The sequence below is a fragment of the Tarenaya hassleriana genome, unplaced genomic scaffold (genome assembly GCF_000463585.1).
Source record: "Tarenaya hassleriana unplaced genomic scaffold, ASM46358v1 Cleome32, whole genome shotgun sequence".
NCBI classification, from domain to species: Eukaryota; Viridiplantae; Streptophyta; class Magnoliopsida; order Brassicales; family Cleomaceae; genus Tarenaya; species Tarenaya hassleriana.
The window spans coordinates 904,490-918,361 of NW_010966372.1; the positions used below are offsets into that span (position 1 = coordinate 904,490).

A 13,872-nucleotide genomic window follows, 5' to 3' on the forward strand; every position below is an offset into this window, starting at 1 on the left:
TTTGTGTTCTTCAAGTTTATCTCTCTTGAATGAATGTTTAGGGAAACCTAGGATTTGTTAAATTGAGTGATGCAATTGCTTGGGTTTGATTGCTAGAGTTTAATGAATGGTGTTTAATGCTTCTCATTGGATGAAAATCTTATGGGTAGAATTTAAGACTTCTCTAATGCATTATCTGCATTCTCCATACCCTTCTCCTCCTCTACATCCTTCTCTGCACCCTTCTCTTCCTCACCTTTCTCTGATGCATCCTCCACACCCCTCTCAGATTTATCCTCTGCATCCTCTGCATCCTCTGCATTTTTCTCCTCTTTCTTTGATGCATCCTCCACACCGCTGTCAGATTTATCCTCTGCATTCTCTTTATTGGTCTCTGATGCATCCTCCACACCTTTCTCTGATGCATCATCTGCATCCTTCTTTGATGCATCCTCCTTAGGAGGTAGGTCTCCAGTATCATCGACATGCTCAACATCAATCTCGATATGCCTTGGAGGAGTAGCAGAAATCCCTTCTTCATCATCCTCAAATAAGTCCGACGGTATGACCAATTTAGAATGGTCAGACCAGTTATACTTATGTAGGTAGATGAGTCTGACCAAATAAGTCCGACGGTGTGACCAATTTAGAATGGTTAGACCAGTTATACTTATTTGAATATAGGATTGAGTTATATTATTTTAATTGATCTTTTGCAGATTCACATGAGCAAGAAGCTGATAATGAAAAGATTTGTGGCACTCCGAATAATTCTGATGGTGATATGGAGGATGATGAAGAAGGGATTTCTGCTACTCCTCCAAGGCATATCGAGATTGATGTTGAGCATGTCGATGATACTGGAGACCTACCTCCTAAGGAGGATGCATCAAAGAAGGATGCAGATGATGCATCAGAGAAAGGTGTGGAGGACATAAGTATAACTGGTCTGACCATTCTAAATTGGTCATACCGTCGGACTTATTTGGTCAGACTCATCAACCCACATAAGTATAACTGGTCTGACCATTCTAAATTGGTCCAACTAGTTAGACTTATATGGAGTCATGTCTGACGAAAAAAGAAAGTAAAATTTAAGTGTGAACATACCTTGCTCGGGTGGTGAGAAAATCTCATTTGGCTGGAAAGCACGATGTTTGAATAGGAAGTCAATATTCCTGTTGTACGATCTCCCCACTGAAGCATCACGTGGTGAAGAACTCTCACTTTTGTCAGACCAGTTCAATACTTCCACACTAACGCCTGCCCTCTTCAAAATTCTTTCCACCTTTGCAATTATTCTTTTTTCAACATTTTCGGCAATCTTTTCTTCAGAAGCTTTTATTGCCTCCTCCAACATCCTTTCAAAACCAATCGGTATTCGTTCTTGCCTTTCTTCTTCCTCTTTTCTAACTTCTTCTTCCTCTTCTTCTTCTTCCCCTCCTTCTTTTTCTTCCTCTTCTCTTTCTTCTTGAATCTTTCCCTTGCCTTTTTTCTTCCTCTCTGCTCTATTCCCAGAGCCCCTGGCACTGACATCGAGCGCAAGAATTTTCTGGAAACAAATACTTGTCGGATCTTCGTTCAACCGTTGCATCCAACTCTGCACAACTGGATGACTGCTTGGCTCAGCATACACATTCAAAAGAATATGTTCTTCATTGTTGTCTATTTGAAGAACACTTCGAAATCCCTGCAAAAAATGGTTCGTGTGAGTACATTATGATAGGTATGACCAATTACAAATTGGTCATACTAATCACAAACTGGTCCAACCAATTCAATTGGTCCAACCAATTCAATTGGTCAGACCAATTCAATTGGTCAGACCAATTCAATTGGTCCGACCAATCCAACTGGTGACACTACAAAAGAAATGACCAAATTAATACGTACCTTTGAGGTATCGCCAATCTGTTTATACACCTTTGCATATGTCATAAAAAGATCCGGTTTGATGCGTTTCTTGCACATCCTAGGACAAGTCGGATCGGCACCTTCAACATCGATATACCATCCATTTGCGCCTAAACTTTCGATGCATTCGAAAGGAAGAAACTGCAATATACAAACCAATTCATTATATCCCTCAATAAATATACTCAAATACTAATTTACATTACAAACATTAGTACAAAATATAACTCACCATAAGTGGTATTACGAATCCTGGACAATGCCAATTGTCCTTCGGTTTAGGGCCGCTATTATACAATTTCCGAATCTGATCGCTAATCTTATCGAAGGTGTATCTTCCCCACGGAAACCCTTCACAGAAGTCCAGACTTTCGACCATGTCCACTAAATCATTGTTTATGACATCATTGCTCTTGGCACTATGAGCTAAAACTCCGCCTAGCAATACAATTATCGCTAATCTCTTTCTTTCCTCCACATTTGCATGTGGAGTTTCGCGCAACTTCTTTAATGCGGCTTCTATGGTCACTTTTGAAGTTCCGAATGTTTTTTTCCGATATTCGCTTCCCTTACGTTTAGTCCAGCCCTCCGAATAGTTGTCACAGTTTAAGCCGGAGATAATGGCATGTTCCTGGATTGAGTATCTGATGGGCACGCCATTTACAACAAACCAAAACTCTTTTTCCTCTCCTTCCAACCTTAATGCACGGTGTATAAGAATAGACACTGGCACCATCTTCAATGTCTCTTCACATTTCGTATGAAAAATGTGACGAAATTGAGACTCTGTATTGAAATATGTCAATTCTTCGCTTGTTAAAGCCTTTCTTAGAGATCTTGTGATCTGAAATACATAACACTTCGTCGAGATCTTGGGACTATGTTGAATATCCTTGAAATTATACACAAAAGGGACCTGCAACAATTAGATTAACTCTCATGATCAGTTTTATTATATTACATTGACAAGACAAGCTATGATGACTATAAATGTGGTCATACCAGTGAAGTATGACCACTTCATGGGTCTGACATTTAACCAATATGACCACTTCGCTCGTCTGACCACATCACGGGTCTGACCACATCACGGGTCTGACCATTTCACTTCACTGGTCTGCCCACTTCACGGGTCTGACCATTTCACGAGTCTGACCATTTCACGGGTCTGACCATTTCACGGGTCTGACCATTTCATGGGTCTGACCACTTCACTGGTCTGTCCACTTCACAGTCTGACCATTTCACTGGTCTGACCATTTCATTGGTCTACCCATTTCATGGGTCTTACTAATTCGAGTAATATAACCGTCTGACCAAAAAATTCAACTCTCATTGACTCGTCTTTCTGAAAATCTCCATCTTTTACCTAAAACCCTAATTTCTAACCCAAACGACTCGAACATTAGAGCTTAAACCCGAAACAAACACATAAACACAAAGACAAAGAGAGGATGAACGACGCAATCAGTTTTTTCGGCGAGTATACAGTACCTGTAGATCTTCTGAAGTAGAAATCGAAGCAGTAACCGAAAGAGAAGCCGAAGACGAAGTCATTTGTGCCGACAGAAGACGATTTTGTAAGAAGAAACCGACAGATTTACTCGCGATTGAAGAAAGAAACAGGAGGAGAGGAGAAAACGTTCGTCACGAAACCGTTCGTGTTTGTTTGTTTAAAATTTTGGAAACACAGAGTTGTCGTTTCGTGTTTTCCAGTGAGTTGCCACGTATTCAATATTTTATGGGCAAATTAGTCTTTTCGTTATTTTAGGTTTTTTTTTTAAAACCCTAAACCTAGAGGGTCATGGCGTGAAGTACAAATCGACAAGTTGGGTTATTTTTGCAATTTTCCCCCACAAAGACCACCGAGGTTGTGGGGCCATGGACATATTATCACCCCTACACTCGAAGGCACTGCCTATAATGTTCCCATTTTATTCATATTTCTATTTTTTTGATGGTTAACACTTGATTTCATAACGCCTAATGATCTATACGATGCCGTCATACACTTGACTGTTCTTATATAGAAATTCTAACTCTGTAGCCAAATCCCAGCCGCCGGACGACTTTCTTTTTTTCTTCCAAAGATGACTTTAGTAAAAAAAAAAAACTACAACAAATACCCAAAACAAATCCTCAACAAGGGTAAGGGTTCACGGAAGGGGGAAAAAATAATCAGAGTAGGGAGAGTGAAGATGGGTTCCAAAAAATCTAATTTCGTCTCATAGGAGGAGGAGGAGGCCCTCGATGTCCATCTCCACGAACGAGCAAGGATCCGAAATATCAAAATTGTTCAGCACCTGCTCCCGACACACATACATACGGTTACATGTTACGGAATGGAGATATTGGAAGGAAAAAATTGTAGCGACTGGTAATAATATATATACCTCAGGGTGAACGATTCCAAAGTTGCCAATGTGTTTCCCTTTGAAGACGATGCTCGCTTGTCTCCCGGCCAAATACTCGGGTTCCTTTTTTTTTTTGAGAGTTTTAAGACAACACATTTTATTTTTCTCAAACTTTTGGTCAAGAATAAAAAAAAAAAGAGATATGGTAAGGGAACTCACTTCTGAGCGCTTTATGTAGTATCCGGTGTTGTCTCCGACGGGCACAAACGGTGTCGCCATTACTTCCATGATTCTGTCTACCAGGCAATGTATGAGCTGAGAATAAGAAAACAAAGGCCGAAACTTTCCCTTCAGATCGTCTTATTTTTCAGATGGCAACGTCGGAAACAAAAAGGGGGACGCGGAAAAATCATGCCTCGAAACCAGACGTAGCACCGCAGTGTAGAGCGGCGAGGTGACGGCGGTTGCATGCGCCCACATCCTTTTTCTCATCCAACAAGGCTATATCTCCTACTTCGAAAATCTTGGAACAGCATACATATTTGATCACACGTGAGAACAGAAGTTTCAGACATTCCACGGGAAGGAACGCAACTTTGTAAACCTGAACCGATGGAACACTGAGTGATTAGGTTATGTGTCTACCTTAATAGGCTTTGGATGGTCTTTGTTGATTCCAACTGTCTTTAGAATTCCTGGCATGAGACTCGTTCGGACAACCTACACCATAGAAAGACAAAAGACAATTTCTCAGCAACAACAAAAGCACTTGCGCGGAATCGGTTTACGAGGAAGAAGGAAGAGACAGTGACAATCTCTCATTGGAAAAGATAACTGGGAGCAAATATGTCAGATTCTTTTTTGCAGAGGAGCAGGGAAAGTGATTGAACATTACCTCAAAATCGGCAGATCGTGGATTTCCAATGATAACAGCAGAGCCATCATCTTTTCTGTTTAGCATCGCAAAATTTTCTTTGTGGGAGCACAAAATCCACATCAACACCTCAGTGTACCCATTCATTGCAATCTAAAATAACAAAGAATTGAATTTATAACTATAACCTTGAGGGGGACAAATGTACCTGCCACAAAGACAGGCACAGATGCGGAATTGAAGAAATACAAAACCATATGGAATCTAAGGTACCTCTGCCCTAATAAGATCACTGATCTCATTCAAAGGCAACGGATTTATCGAAGTAGGCTTTCTTTTCGGGATGTTATTGTATCCATAAGCAATGGCGACATCCTTCGAAACAAAACAAACCAAGCAATTAAAAACCTGATACAGAATAACCGCAACGGAACCAACAGTTAAAATCCTTGCCTATTGCAGAATACCTCCATAACATCACAAGGGTGGAGCACATCACTTCTGGTTGGGGGTACATGCACATTAATGGTGTTTTGGCTATCACTAGATTTTGAAAGTTCAGCATGCAATTGCATACGGTTCAACAAACCTGTGACCTGGAGGGTAGAAAAGTCATATAAAAACTTATACAAAAATTTACCAAAGGAAATACTGAATAACCTGCACAACTGGACAATGATGATGCTAATGTTACCTCTTCTGCCTCCAAAGACACTCCAATTAAGTCTGTAATATAAGAGAGAGGAACTTCCATGTCGTAGACTGATAAATCAGGATAAATGTATGATTTTCCATCATCATATATAACTTCAACGGGTTCGATCTCGAATTTTGTCTTGCAATATTCTGAAAAGGTGGTAACCTGGAAAGTACAGCAAGTGTTGATTAGTAAAAAAGCTAATCACTTGGGCACAAGAGTTCTGTTTTCTTTACTACATACCATTGTATTCAGAACAATCTTGGCCTTTGTCAAATCAGTTGCTGTACACTCAATGAAGACATTCTTTGTCTGAAGAGTGATCGCTGAATGAGCACCATTGATGATAGGGGGCAACGACAGTACGGTCCTGCAAAAACGAGGATGGAAAGTAACCACAGTAAAATAATTAACCGCAATGTGTAGAGCATGAAGCTGAGATTTAAATAGTGGCATTGGAAGAGCCCAAAAATACCTTTTACTATCATACAGAACAGGGAAGACGGGTGAGTTCTCAATTATGTGTAGATATTTTTTCAACTTGAGATCTGACTGCAAAATACGTAAAGAATAATGCACGTTGAAGCAAATGTTAATTACAAGATTGCAAAAGCAATATACATGATTACTCTGTAAGTCCTTTTTATGATACTTAGTCTACCAAGTTTCCAAGAAACATTTCCATGACATTTCGATTAAAAAAAAAGCAACTTTCCAGCTTAAGACATCGAGACCTTTTTTCAATTTATTGGAGATAAAAAAAAACCTTCTACACTCATTCATGACCCACCTTGTAAAATTCCATCAGTTCGTCAGCCCTGAAGCTCTTTGTCTGCCCAAACAACAAAACGGCATTAGGTATGTACACAAAATAACTATGAATTAAATACTAGAAAAAACAACAAAGGTAGCAGGACGTCCTATATTGATTGTTTCTTAAGAGAATAAGAGAATCATAGGTATTCAACGGGACAATCAAACACCTGACACATGAATAAGGAATGCTAGTTGAAAAAGGAGATCAACTTACTTGCTTCAGGGGCATAAAATTTATATCTGCTGGCGGCAAAGCCTGAGACAAAGAGAAACAGCAAAGGACACGTATCAATGACAAACATATGCTCATGTAAGAGAAAGTGTCAGGTAAGTCGGAAACAAATGACAAGTAATGATAAACATTCTAGCTAGTGCAGTGAGACCAAAAACAAATTAGCATACAACAACCAAAAAAATATGAAAAGCGAGAGCAGAAGGATAAGAACAATAGTAAAATAGACTCACCTCATACGTGAATGGGCCCTGCAATGTATCCAAGTCATGAGTTCCTATAGCAACCAGTGTTCTTCGCCTGAAATAAGCAGTTAAAAAATATCAACCATTTGCAAAATGACAAAGAAACCTTTCCTACAGCTACACATGTAAGACAAATGCTTTGTGGAGAAAACATCCACCGAAAGAAGATAAGAGAAAATGCAGGAACTTAATGATACTACAATCCAAAGTGATAAAAGGTGCAATGATGGGGTGATGCAAGAAAGGAACGTGGATTGTATGGAAATAGTCATGTTGTTCTACCGGCAAATATTCTGATGCAGCTTGTCCTGAAGATCAATAAAGCTGTTGTAACGAGCCTCGTCAAAGGTTACGCCTCTCAAAACAGCACAGACAACAAAAGGTCGTATCTGAGATGTCTGCAAAAGGAAAGTAGAGGTTAACCGACACAGCAACTAAAATTAAAACCAAGTAGGAAGAAAATGAAGAATGCTTATTTAGATGCCCAAGATAAACACCTCTGGCTTGACACGCATTTTAAGCATCTGGTCCTTGCCAACATTAGCAAACCTGTAAGTAGGTATCTCTTGTTTCCCGTTGAAAACGCGAAGGGCTTGTGCAAGCCCTTCGAGACAGAGCAAATCGTATCTGCCATAATACACGAACAAATACTAAATCAGATCACAAAATCCCTTGCCTTCCTTAAAACTACAACCCAGCTGCTACTGACATTAACAAGACAAATCTCATCCCACCAGACTGGTAAGGTAAACCCAAAGAAAATTTCATGGAGACCCGAAAACCACAAAGAAGCCATCAAGAACATTTCAATTATATCCTAAATCATTTTGAAAGTTCACCTGTTAGCAGGCACTTCAATCTTGTAGATGGTTTCTTCATCATCATCAGCTTCTTCTTCAAGGTGCTTCTCTTTCCTGATTATTGCCTTCTCGGTCGTCTGGCCATTATACATACACGCACAACTATATCAAAAACAAACAAGAACCAGTGATACATTGATGAGCATATAACAAAATAAGCCAAAATCCACTCACCACATCATCGAGCTCAATCCCAAAACGGAAACATAGATCCTCAAACTCTTCTTGCGCTGGAATTGAACGAGAATGAGACAAAAAAGAAAAACGAAAGATTGCGATTCAAAGACGACAAGGAAACAAACAATTAGGTTAAAGAAGGAAGAGATTACTGTAAGATTGTCCAAGGGCAGCGAACAAGCGGTCTCTGCCAACGCTGACGGTAGGCATCGTCGGATTGGTCTACAGATGCAGTGACTGGAAGACAGACAAATGCTTAAGTTACTTTGGCTGAATTGCCCAAAATTCCGGCTGACATATTAGGATCCAATAAATTTTCCATGTTTAAAGAAATATTTGAGAGATGATCCACGGTTTCAATTGCACAAATTCGCGCATGAAAGAAACATAGTCCATGGCTACAATGCAAAAAAAAAAAAATCAAGATACAATCCAAACAACAAAAACAAAAACCCGTGCTTGATTTTAAAAAGCACTAAGTTGCGTAAGAGGGAGATGCGAGGAGATATTGAAGAAAAAATACCATATGAACATTCCCTATAACAAAATCATGCTGAGAGAAACAATGGTGAACAGCCTCGCTGCCAGAATGAAAAACCCAGACAAAAGAACATAGAAAAGAGTGAAATGAAGCTAGGTTAAAAACCCTAATGAACCCTAATTCCCGATTGAAACCAAGCAGAAGCGAGAGCGAAATTATAATTAAAAAAAAAACAAAATCTAGGCACAACAAAAGGAACAGAACCTGATCTCCGACACCAAATCCAAGGAACAAGAACAAGAAAGAGAATAATCGAGGGAGGAGAACTTTGAGTTGAAAGAAATCTGACGAGTGAGTTTGCAAATATATGGGTTTTATTTGGGCCCATTTTATAAATAATGGGCTGATTCCACTTAAAGCCCATATAATTAATTCGCTACCTATTAAATTTGGTTTTAATTAATTCTCCGGAATGCCACGTGTCCCACATGATGATTTGGAATTCTGTAGAATTTTAGGGTTGAATGCTATACAGACATATGCTCTAGTTTTTTTTTTTTACAGTCAGATATCTACAGTAAAAAAAGATGATATATATACGAATAAATATCTTCTTACATCAAAAGTGTATACAGTTGCAGAGACAAACCCAAAACCTGTCTATTATACAAAAATAAAAAATCTCAACCTAAAACAAAGATTCCTCAAGAACAACAGAGCATGACCAAACCTTGTTGTGTCAGCTGTGTTCTTCATCTAATTCACGACTCTCTCTCAATGCAGATTAAACTGCATTTTTTTAATGCTTATTTTGATTTCCTCATCGTCAAAGGAGACCCTTTATAAGTAAGCAACAATCCGTAACCTTTTTTTTTCACCGAGGTCCTGAAAGCTCCATTGCTTGGACAAGTAAGGTGGAGTCATCGGTGAGATCAGAGTATCTGTCTGAAGACGACAGTTCGTTGGGTCGGCTGCTGCATTTTGAAGTGGACTCTGTTCTTTGAGAGGCTTCCCATCTCTCCGCAAGCCCATCTCCTTCCAGCATCCTAACCACTTCTGACATCTTCGGTCTGTGACCGGGCAGATACTGTGTGCATAACAATGCCACCTTCACCATCTCTTCTAACTCTATTCCATCGTAGTTCCCTTTCAAGTCCTTGTCCACGAGAACTTCCAGCTTCTTGTCTTGATGAATCTTCTTTACCTGTTGACAATAACCCCAAGTATCAGTCTCAAGTCTCAAAACCCGAACCCGAAACCGAATATATCCTGGTTTCTGCAGCTTTGGTGTGAGAAAGATGGAAACTTTGGTGTACCCATTCAAGCATTGCGCCTTTCTGGTTAGCTGCCTTGCTGAACTCTAGTGCCCGTTGCCCGGTTATGAGTTCGAGAAGAAGAATACCGAAGCCAAATACATCAGTTTTCTCAGACGACTGACCAGTGGAGAGATACTCCGGAGCAATGTGACCAACAGTTCCCCTTACCGCCGTCGTGACATGAGAATCTTGATGATCCAAGAGTTTGGCCAGTCCAAAATCACCCACCACTGCCTCACAGTAGTCATCGAGCAGGATATTCGCTGCTTTTACATCACGGTGTATTATCTTTGGATCGCATTGCTCGTGGAGATACACAAGCCCCCTTGCTGCTCCTATCGCTATTCTCTTCCTTGTGCTCCAATCCAGAACCGGTTTTCCTGTTGTGCCCACATAGAACTCGGGTTACAGTCCAAATCCAAAAGCCTTTCGAAACGAAAGATTCTTCAAGGAGGAGGAACGAAATACTCTCGATATACCTTTGAGGCGAGAAGCTACACTTCCATTAGACATATAAGGATAGACAAGAAGCTTCTCGGCCGGAGTGATGCAGAAACCAAAGAGTCTTAGGAGGTTGCGATGAACAGCTAGACTGATCATCTCGACCTCTGTCTGGAACTGAATCTCCCCTCCAAGGGCGTTTCCGTCTTTAAGCCTCTTCACGGCGACAACTGTACCGTCTGCCAGAATCCCCTTGTACACATTTCCATAGCCACCTTTTCCCAACAGGTTCTTGCTGCTGAAGTTATGCGTCGAAATCTGAAGTTCCCTGAAACTGAATCTCCTCAAGTTTCCGAGGGAAACTTCCTCATGATGCCCATCTGATCAAACAGATATAGCATCCACATGACTTGAAGTCAATCTCAAGATCCTTTAATATGTTCATGGATGAAGAAACAAAGAGAAATTTCTGACAAGATCAAACCTTTGACATCAAAGAATGTCCGTTGATGGCGTCTTTGCCTCCACCAAAGAAACAACCCGAAAACAAGGATGATAAAGGATACACTGGAGACGCTTGACCCGAAGACAATGGCCATTTTGTTTCTCTTATGACTCTCATTGTATAAAAGTGCTAAAAGAGAAACAGGCATAAGTTAGGATTAACATAACGAAGCTAGACTGGAATCTGACATGATTGAAGTTCGAAAACGAGGGGTTACCTCCTGTCTCGTTCAGGTTCATAGACATAGGCATTAAAGTGGTTCCATTGCAGTCGGGTTCGGCCCCCGTTGGGCATATCAGAGGGTTCCCAACAATGCTGCAACACAAAATGAAAATAGAAAAAGAAAGTATAATGAGTGGTGATCAGAGAGAGGAATACTAAGAGAGAGGGATTGATAGGGATTTACCTGAAAGTCTTGGCAGCAAATGATGGAACAGGACCGCTAAGATTGTTGTAAGACAAATCACTGAAACAATAAGATCCCAAACATGATGTCAATACCTTGTCTGAATCAGAGTAGTAGTAGAAATATTAGCCCGAATTGCTTGCTTGCAAATGCAAGTGAGAGATAGCTTACAGAAAGGCAAGTTGAGTCATATTAGCCAGTGACAAAGGAAAAGCCCCAGACAGAGAATTGTTGTTAAGCCTCCTATAGACAAAGTACAAAGTTCATCAAGAGCACAATTCTTTGAAGACACAAGAGATTCATCCATATAATAAAGAGTGTATGTCTGTTCTTACAGGTACTGCAGGCTTCTTAAGCGGCCTAGGGAAGACGGGATTTCGCCATGGAAGAAGTTATCAGACAAATCAAGTGTCTGAAGCTTTGTAAGCCGACCAAGTTCTGTTGGCAACCTTCCTGATATGTTGTTATTCTGCAACAACCTGCATAAGGATGAAAAAGAGTATAAACACAAGATCAAGCACCCTATACGAAAACATGAACAACAAATCCAATTCCCAGAAAAAAGTTCAATATTTATGAACAGTACTCACACAATCTGAAGATTGGTTAAGTTGCCAATGCTTGGAGACAATGTACCAGATAAACTCTGGCTCGGAGTACCCCTGCATTAAGTTCAGTTTCACTGAGAGATTGAGTCTTCTTTACACAAACTTGCGTGTCCATACATATACATATATGTGAGTTGTATACATGCCAACTTACAGGCTGATGACAAAATTCTCAGAAGAACAGGTGACCATAGTCCAACTACAAGGATCAACAGCATCTCTGTCCCAGCTTTCAAGAACACCATGAGGATCATTGAGGGAAGCTTTTATGTCCATCAAAGCTCGAACTGTTAAAACAAATCAACAAAAAGGAACCCCCCCCCCCCAATTGGTTAGCACGACGGGACACATTATACAGCAAGTAAACGTTACATCTGCAAGCTGAACACCGAGACAAAACTCTGTTTGAACAACAACTGAAACCGACAGCATGAGAAAACCCACTAATTCGGAAGAAATTCACCGACACTTATCACATAAGCCACCATTTTTTTTCTTCCATTTCGCTCGAGACATATAACAAACAGTTCATCTGCAGTCTCTGGTGTTCTGAACTAATTACAAAAGCCACCATTTTTTTCTTTGGATTGATGAAAAGCAGAGGGAGAAAAAATCGAAACTTTCTGCTGAATCACCTTCGAAGTTCACTCCTTGAGGGGAAAGCAATGCACTGGCAGAGCCCAGAAGCCATAAGAATCCAAAGAAACAAACAGAGAACCTTCTTATCATCACCACCACCATCAGTCTCGTCGTCTTCATCGCTGAAGCAGAGAAGATATGCCCAGTTGCCAAAAGCTTGGTGTACGAAGGGAAATGAAGCCAACGTTCCTAATTTTCTTCCGAAACTGGTTTCAAGAGCTAAACCCACTTCAAGAACAAGAAAACCCACGTCTGCTTCACTGGATGCTTTTCATGGCGGAAACCCACTTCGCCAGAAAGCATAATCTTTCTTCTTTTCTTTTAAAATATTATTTTTTTGTAATTTATGTGTCAGAAACAAGGGAAAATTAAAAGGAAAAAGGATGGCGAAAAAGAAATGCCAGATTCATTGGTAGTCTAAAGTGAAGTTTAGCATGCCTGTCGATAAAGCTTGTGTGGGGGAAGGCAAAAAAAATACATATTTATCTTTAAAAAAAAGTTAATTTAAAGATATGTAAATAATATATACATATATATATATATATATATATGCCCATATTTTGTTGAACGAGACAAAATAGTCAGTGAACCAAATCTATATCGTATTCAAAATGCAGGGGTAAAACGGGAAATTAGCAAACTATTCTTTGCTAGCTGCTAATTTGTCGTGTTTTTTGTCCATGGTTTTAGTTTTAGTTTTTTTTCTTTTTATATTTATTTACGTTAGACGATATTTTTCTGTGCTTTTTTCCAAGTGTGATTTTCTTGTTTTTTTTAAAACTATAATTTTGTTTATATTTATAATTAGAACTAAAATAAATATATATATATATATATGTGTGTGTGTCTATATATATATATATATATTAAAAGAGTGAGGGTCATGGGTTAGGCAAACGAGAAGAATATGGTGGAAATATAATTAAACCCGGATAACAACACTCATAAGACGTTAATGTCTAGGCTTAATATTATATAACACAATATATATATATATATATATATATATTACACTCACATGCACACACACACACATATATATATATATATATGGAATGTGAGAATATCGTAGCGAATATTATATGGAAAACGGGGTTAGCCACTCGATTTTCAGTATTTTTGTTCTTCTTGAATCTTGATAATACGTTTACAAACTTCTTCATGAATGTCTTGAAATATTAATTATCTAAATTAACATAACCGATCAATATAAATACTCCAACAAGTTAATATAACTTAATTAATACCACATAATCCTCCTATTGCCCGAAAGAGTATAGATATATAATAAAAATCATATTTATATGATAACATATTGAACCCATTGA

General features: G+C 39.3%; 3 protein-coding genes across 4 annotated transcripts; all 3 read right to left on the bottom strand.

Moving 5' to 3' along the window:
• Window positions 1–152: 152 nt before the first annotated feature.
• Window positions 153–2,629, bottom strand: LOC104821166. The gene is made up of 4 exons (XM_010551964.1): window positions 2,126–2,629; window positions 1,873–2,034; window positions 1,614–1,669; window positions 153–594 (listed from the first exon to the last, which is right to left on the bottom strand). The coding sequence occupies exons 1-4, from the start codon at window positions 2,627–2,629 to the stop codon at window positions 153–155; spliced, it is 1,164 nt and encodes a 387-aa protein (XP_010550266.1).
• Window positions 2,630–3,915: 1,286 nt separating this feature from the next.
• Window positions 3,916–8,978, bottom strand: LOC104820955 (phenylalanine--tRNA ligase beta subunit, cytoplasmic-like). 2 transcript variants are annotated; one of them, XM_010551632.1, is made up of 20 exons: window positions 8,894–8,978; window positions 8,301–8,385; window positions 8,146–8,201; window positions 7,951–8,048; window positions 7,609–7,738; window positions 7,394–7,509; window positions 7,100–7,166; window positions 6,849–6,890; window positions 6,609–6,650; window positions 6,294–6,370; window positions 6,062–6,188; window positions 5,816–5,983; window positions 5,589–5,717; window positions 5,395–5,496; window positions 5,143–5,274; window positions 4,893–4,967; window positions 4,663–4,770; window positions 4,467–4,562; window positions 4,287–4,370; window positions 3,916–4,196 (listed from the first exon to the last, which is right to left on the bottom strand). In XM_010551632.1, exons 2-20 carry the CDS (start codon window positions 8,356–8,358, stop codon window positions 4,119–4,121), a joined length of 1,785 nt encoding a protein of 594 aa, XP_010549934.1. In that variant the 5' UTR covers window positions 8,359–8,385; window positions 8,894–8,978; the 3' UTR covers window positions 3,916–4,118. The 2 variants fall into 2 exon arrangements, with proteins under 2 accessions (XP_010549934.1, XP_010549935.1); XM_010551633.2 differs by lacking the exon at window positions 8,894–8,978 and adding an exon at window positions 8,672–8,831 and having other exon boundaries at window positions 4,064–4,196.
• Window positions 8,979–9,224: 246 nt separating this feature from the next.
• Window positions 9,225–12,946, bottom strand: LOC104820956 (protein NSP-INTERACTING KINASE 1). Its single transcript, XM_010551634.2, has 11 exons — window positions 12,541–12,946; window positions 12,060–12,192; window positions 11,888–11,959; window positions 11,633–11,776; window positions 11,469–11,540; window positions 11,298–11,357; window positions 11,109–11,206; window positions 10,871–11,020; window positions 10,425–10,766; window positions 9,946–10,325; window positions 9,225–9,833 (listed from the first exon to the last, which is right to left on the bottom strand). Exons 1-11 carry the CDS (start codon window positions 12,662–12,664, stop codon window positions 9,504–9,506), a joined length of 1,905 nt encoding a protein of 634 aa, XP_010549936.1. The 5' UTR covers window positions 12,665–12,946; the 3' UTR covers window positions 9,225–9,503.
• Between the last annotated feature and the right edge of the window lie 926 nt (window positions 12,947–13,872).

What these genes read in the sequence shown, in the direction of transcription:
- LOC104821166 (XM_010551964.1), bottom strand. Translation starts at nt 2,629, where the DNA reads ATGGTGCCAGTGTCTATTCTTATACACCGTGCATTAAGGTTGGAAGGA. An exon ending in AGATTGGCGATACCTCAAAG is followed by an intron (nt 1,670 to 1,872) that starts GTACGTATTAAT and finishes CATTTTTTGCAG; the next exon opens with GGATTTCGAAGTGTTCTTCA. An exon ending in GAACATATTCTTTTGAATGT is followed by an intron (nt 595 to 1,613) that starts GTATGCTGAGCC and finishes TTATTTGGTCAG; the next exon opens with ACTCATCTACCTACATAAGT.
- LOC104820955 (XM_010551632.1), bottom strand. Translation starts at nt 8,358, where the DNA reads ATGCCTACCGTCAGCGTTGGCAGAGACCGCTTGTTCGCTGCCCTTGGA. An exon ending in TGCCCTTGGACAATCTTACA is followed by an intron (nt 8,202 to 8,300) that starts GTAATCTCTTCC and finishes GTTCAATTCCAG; the next exon opens with CGCAAGAAGAGTTTGAGGAT. An exon ending in TGTCTTTGGAGGCAGAAGAG is followed by an intron (nt 5,718 to 5,815) that starts GTAACATTAGCA and finishes TCTACCCTCCAG; the next exon opens with GTCACAGGTTTGTTGAACCG.
- LOC104820956 (XM_010551634.2), bottom strand. Translation starts at nt 12,664, where the DNA reads ATGAAGACGACGAGACTGATGGTGGTGGTGATGATAAGAAGGTTCTCT. An exon ending in GAGAATTTTGTCATCAGCCT is followed by an intron (nt 11,960 to 12,059) that starts GTAAGTTGGCAT and finishes AACTTAATGCAG; the next exon opens with GGGTACTCCGAGCCAGAGTT. An exon ending in AAGGCGCAATGCTTGAATGG is followed by an intron (nt 9,834 to 9,945) that starts GTACACCAAAGT and finishes TATTGTCAACAG; the next exon opens with GTAAAGAAGATTCATCAAGA.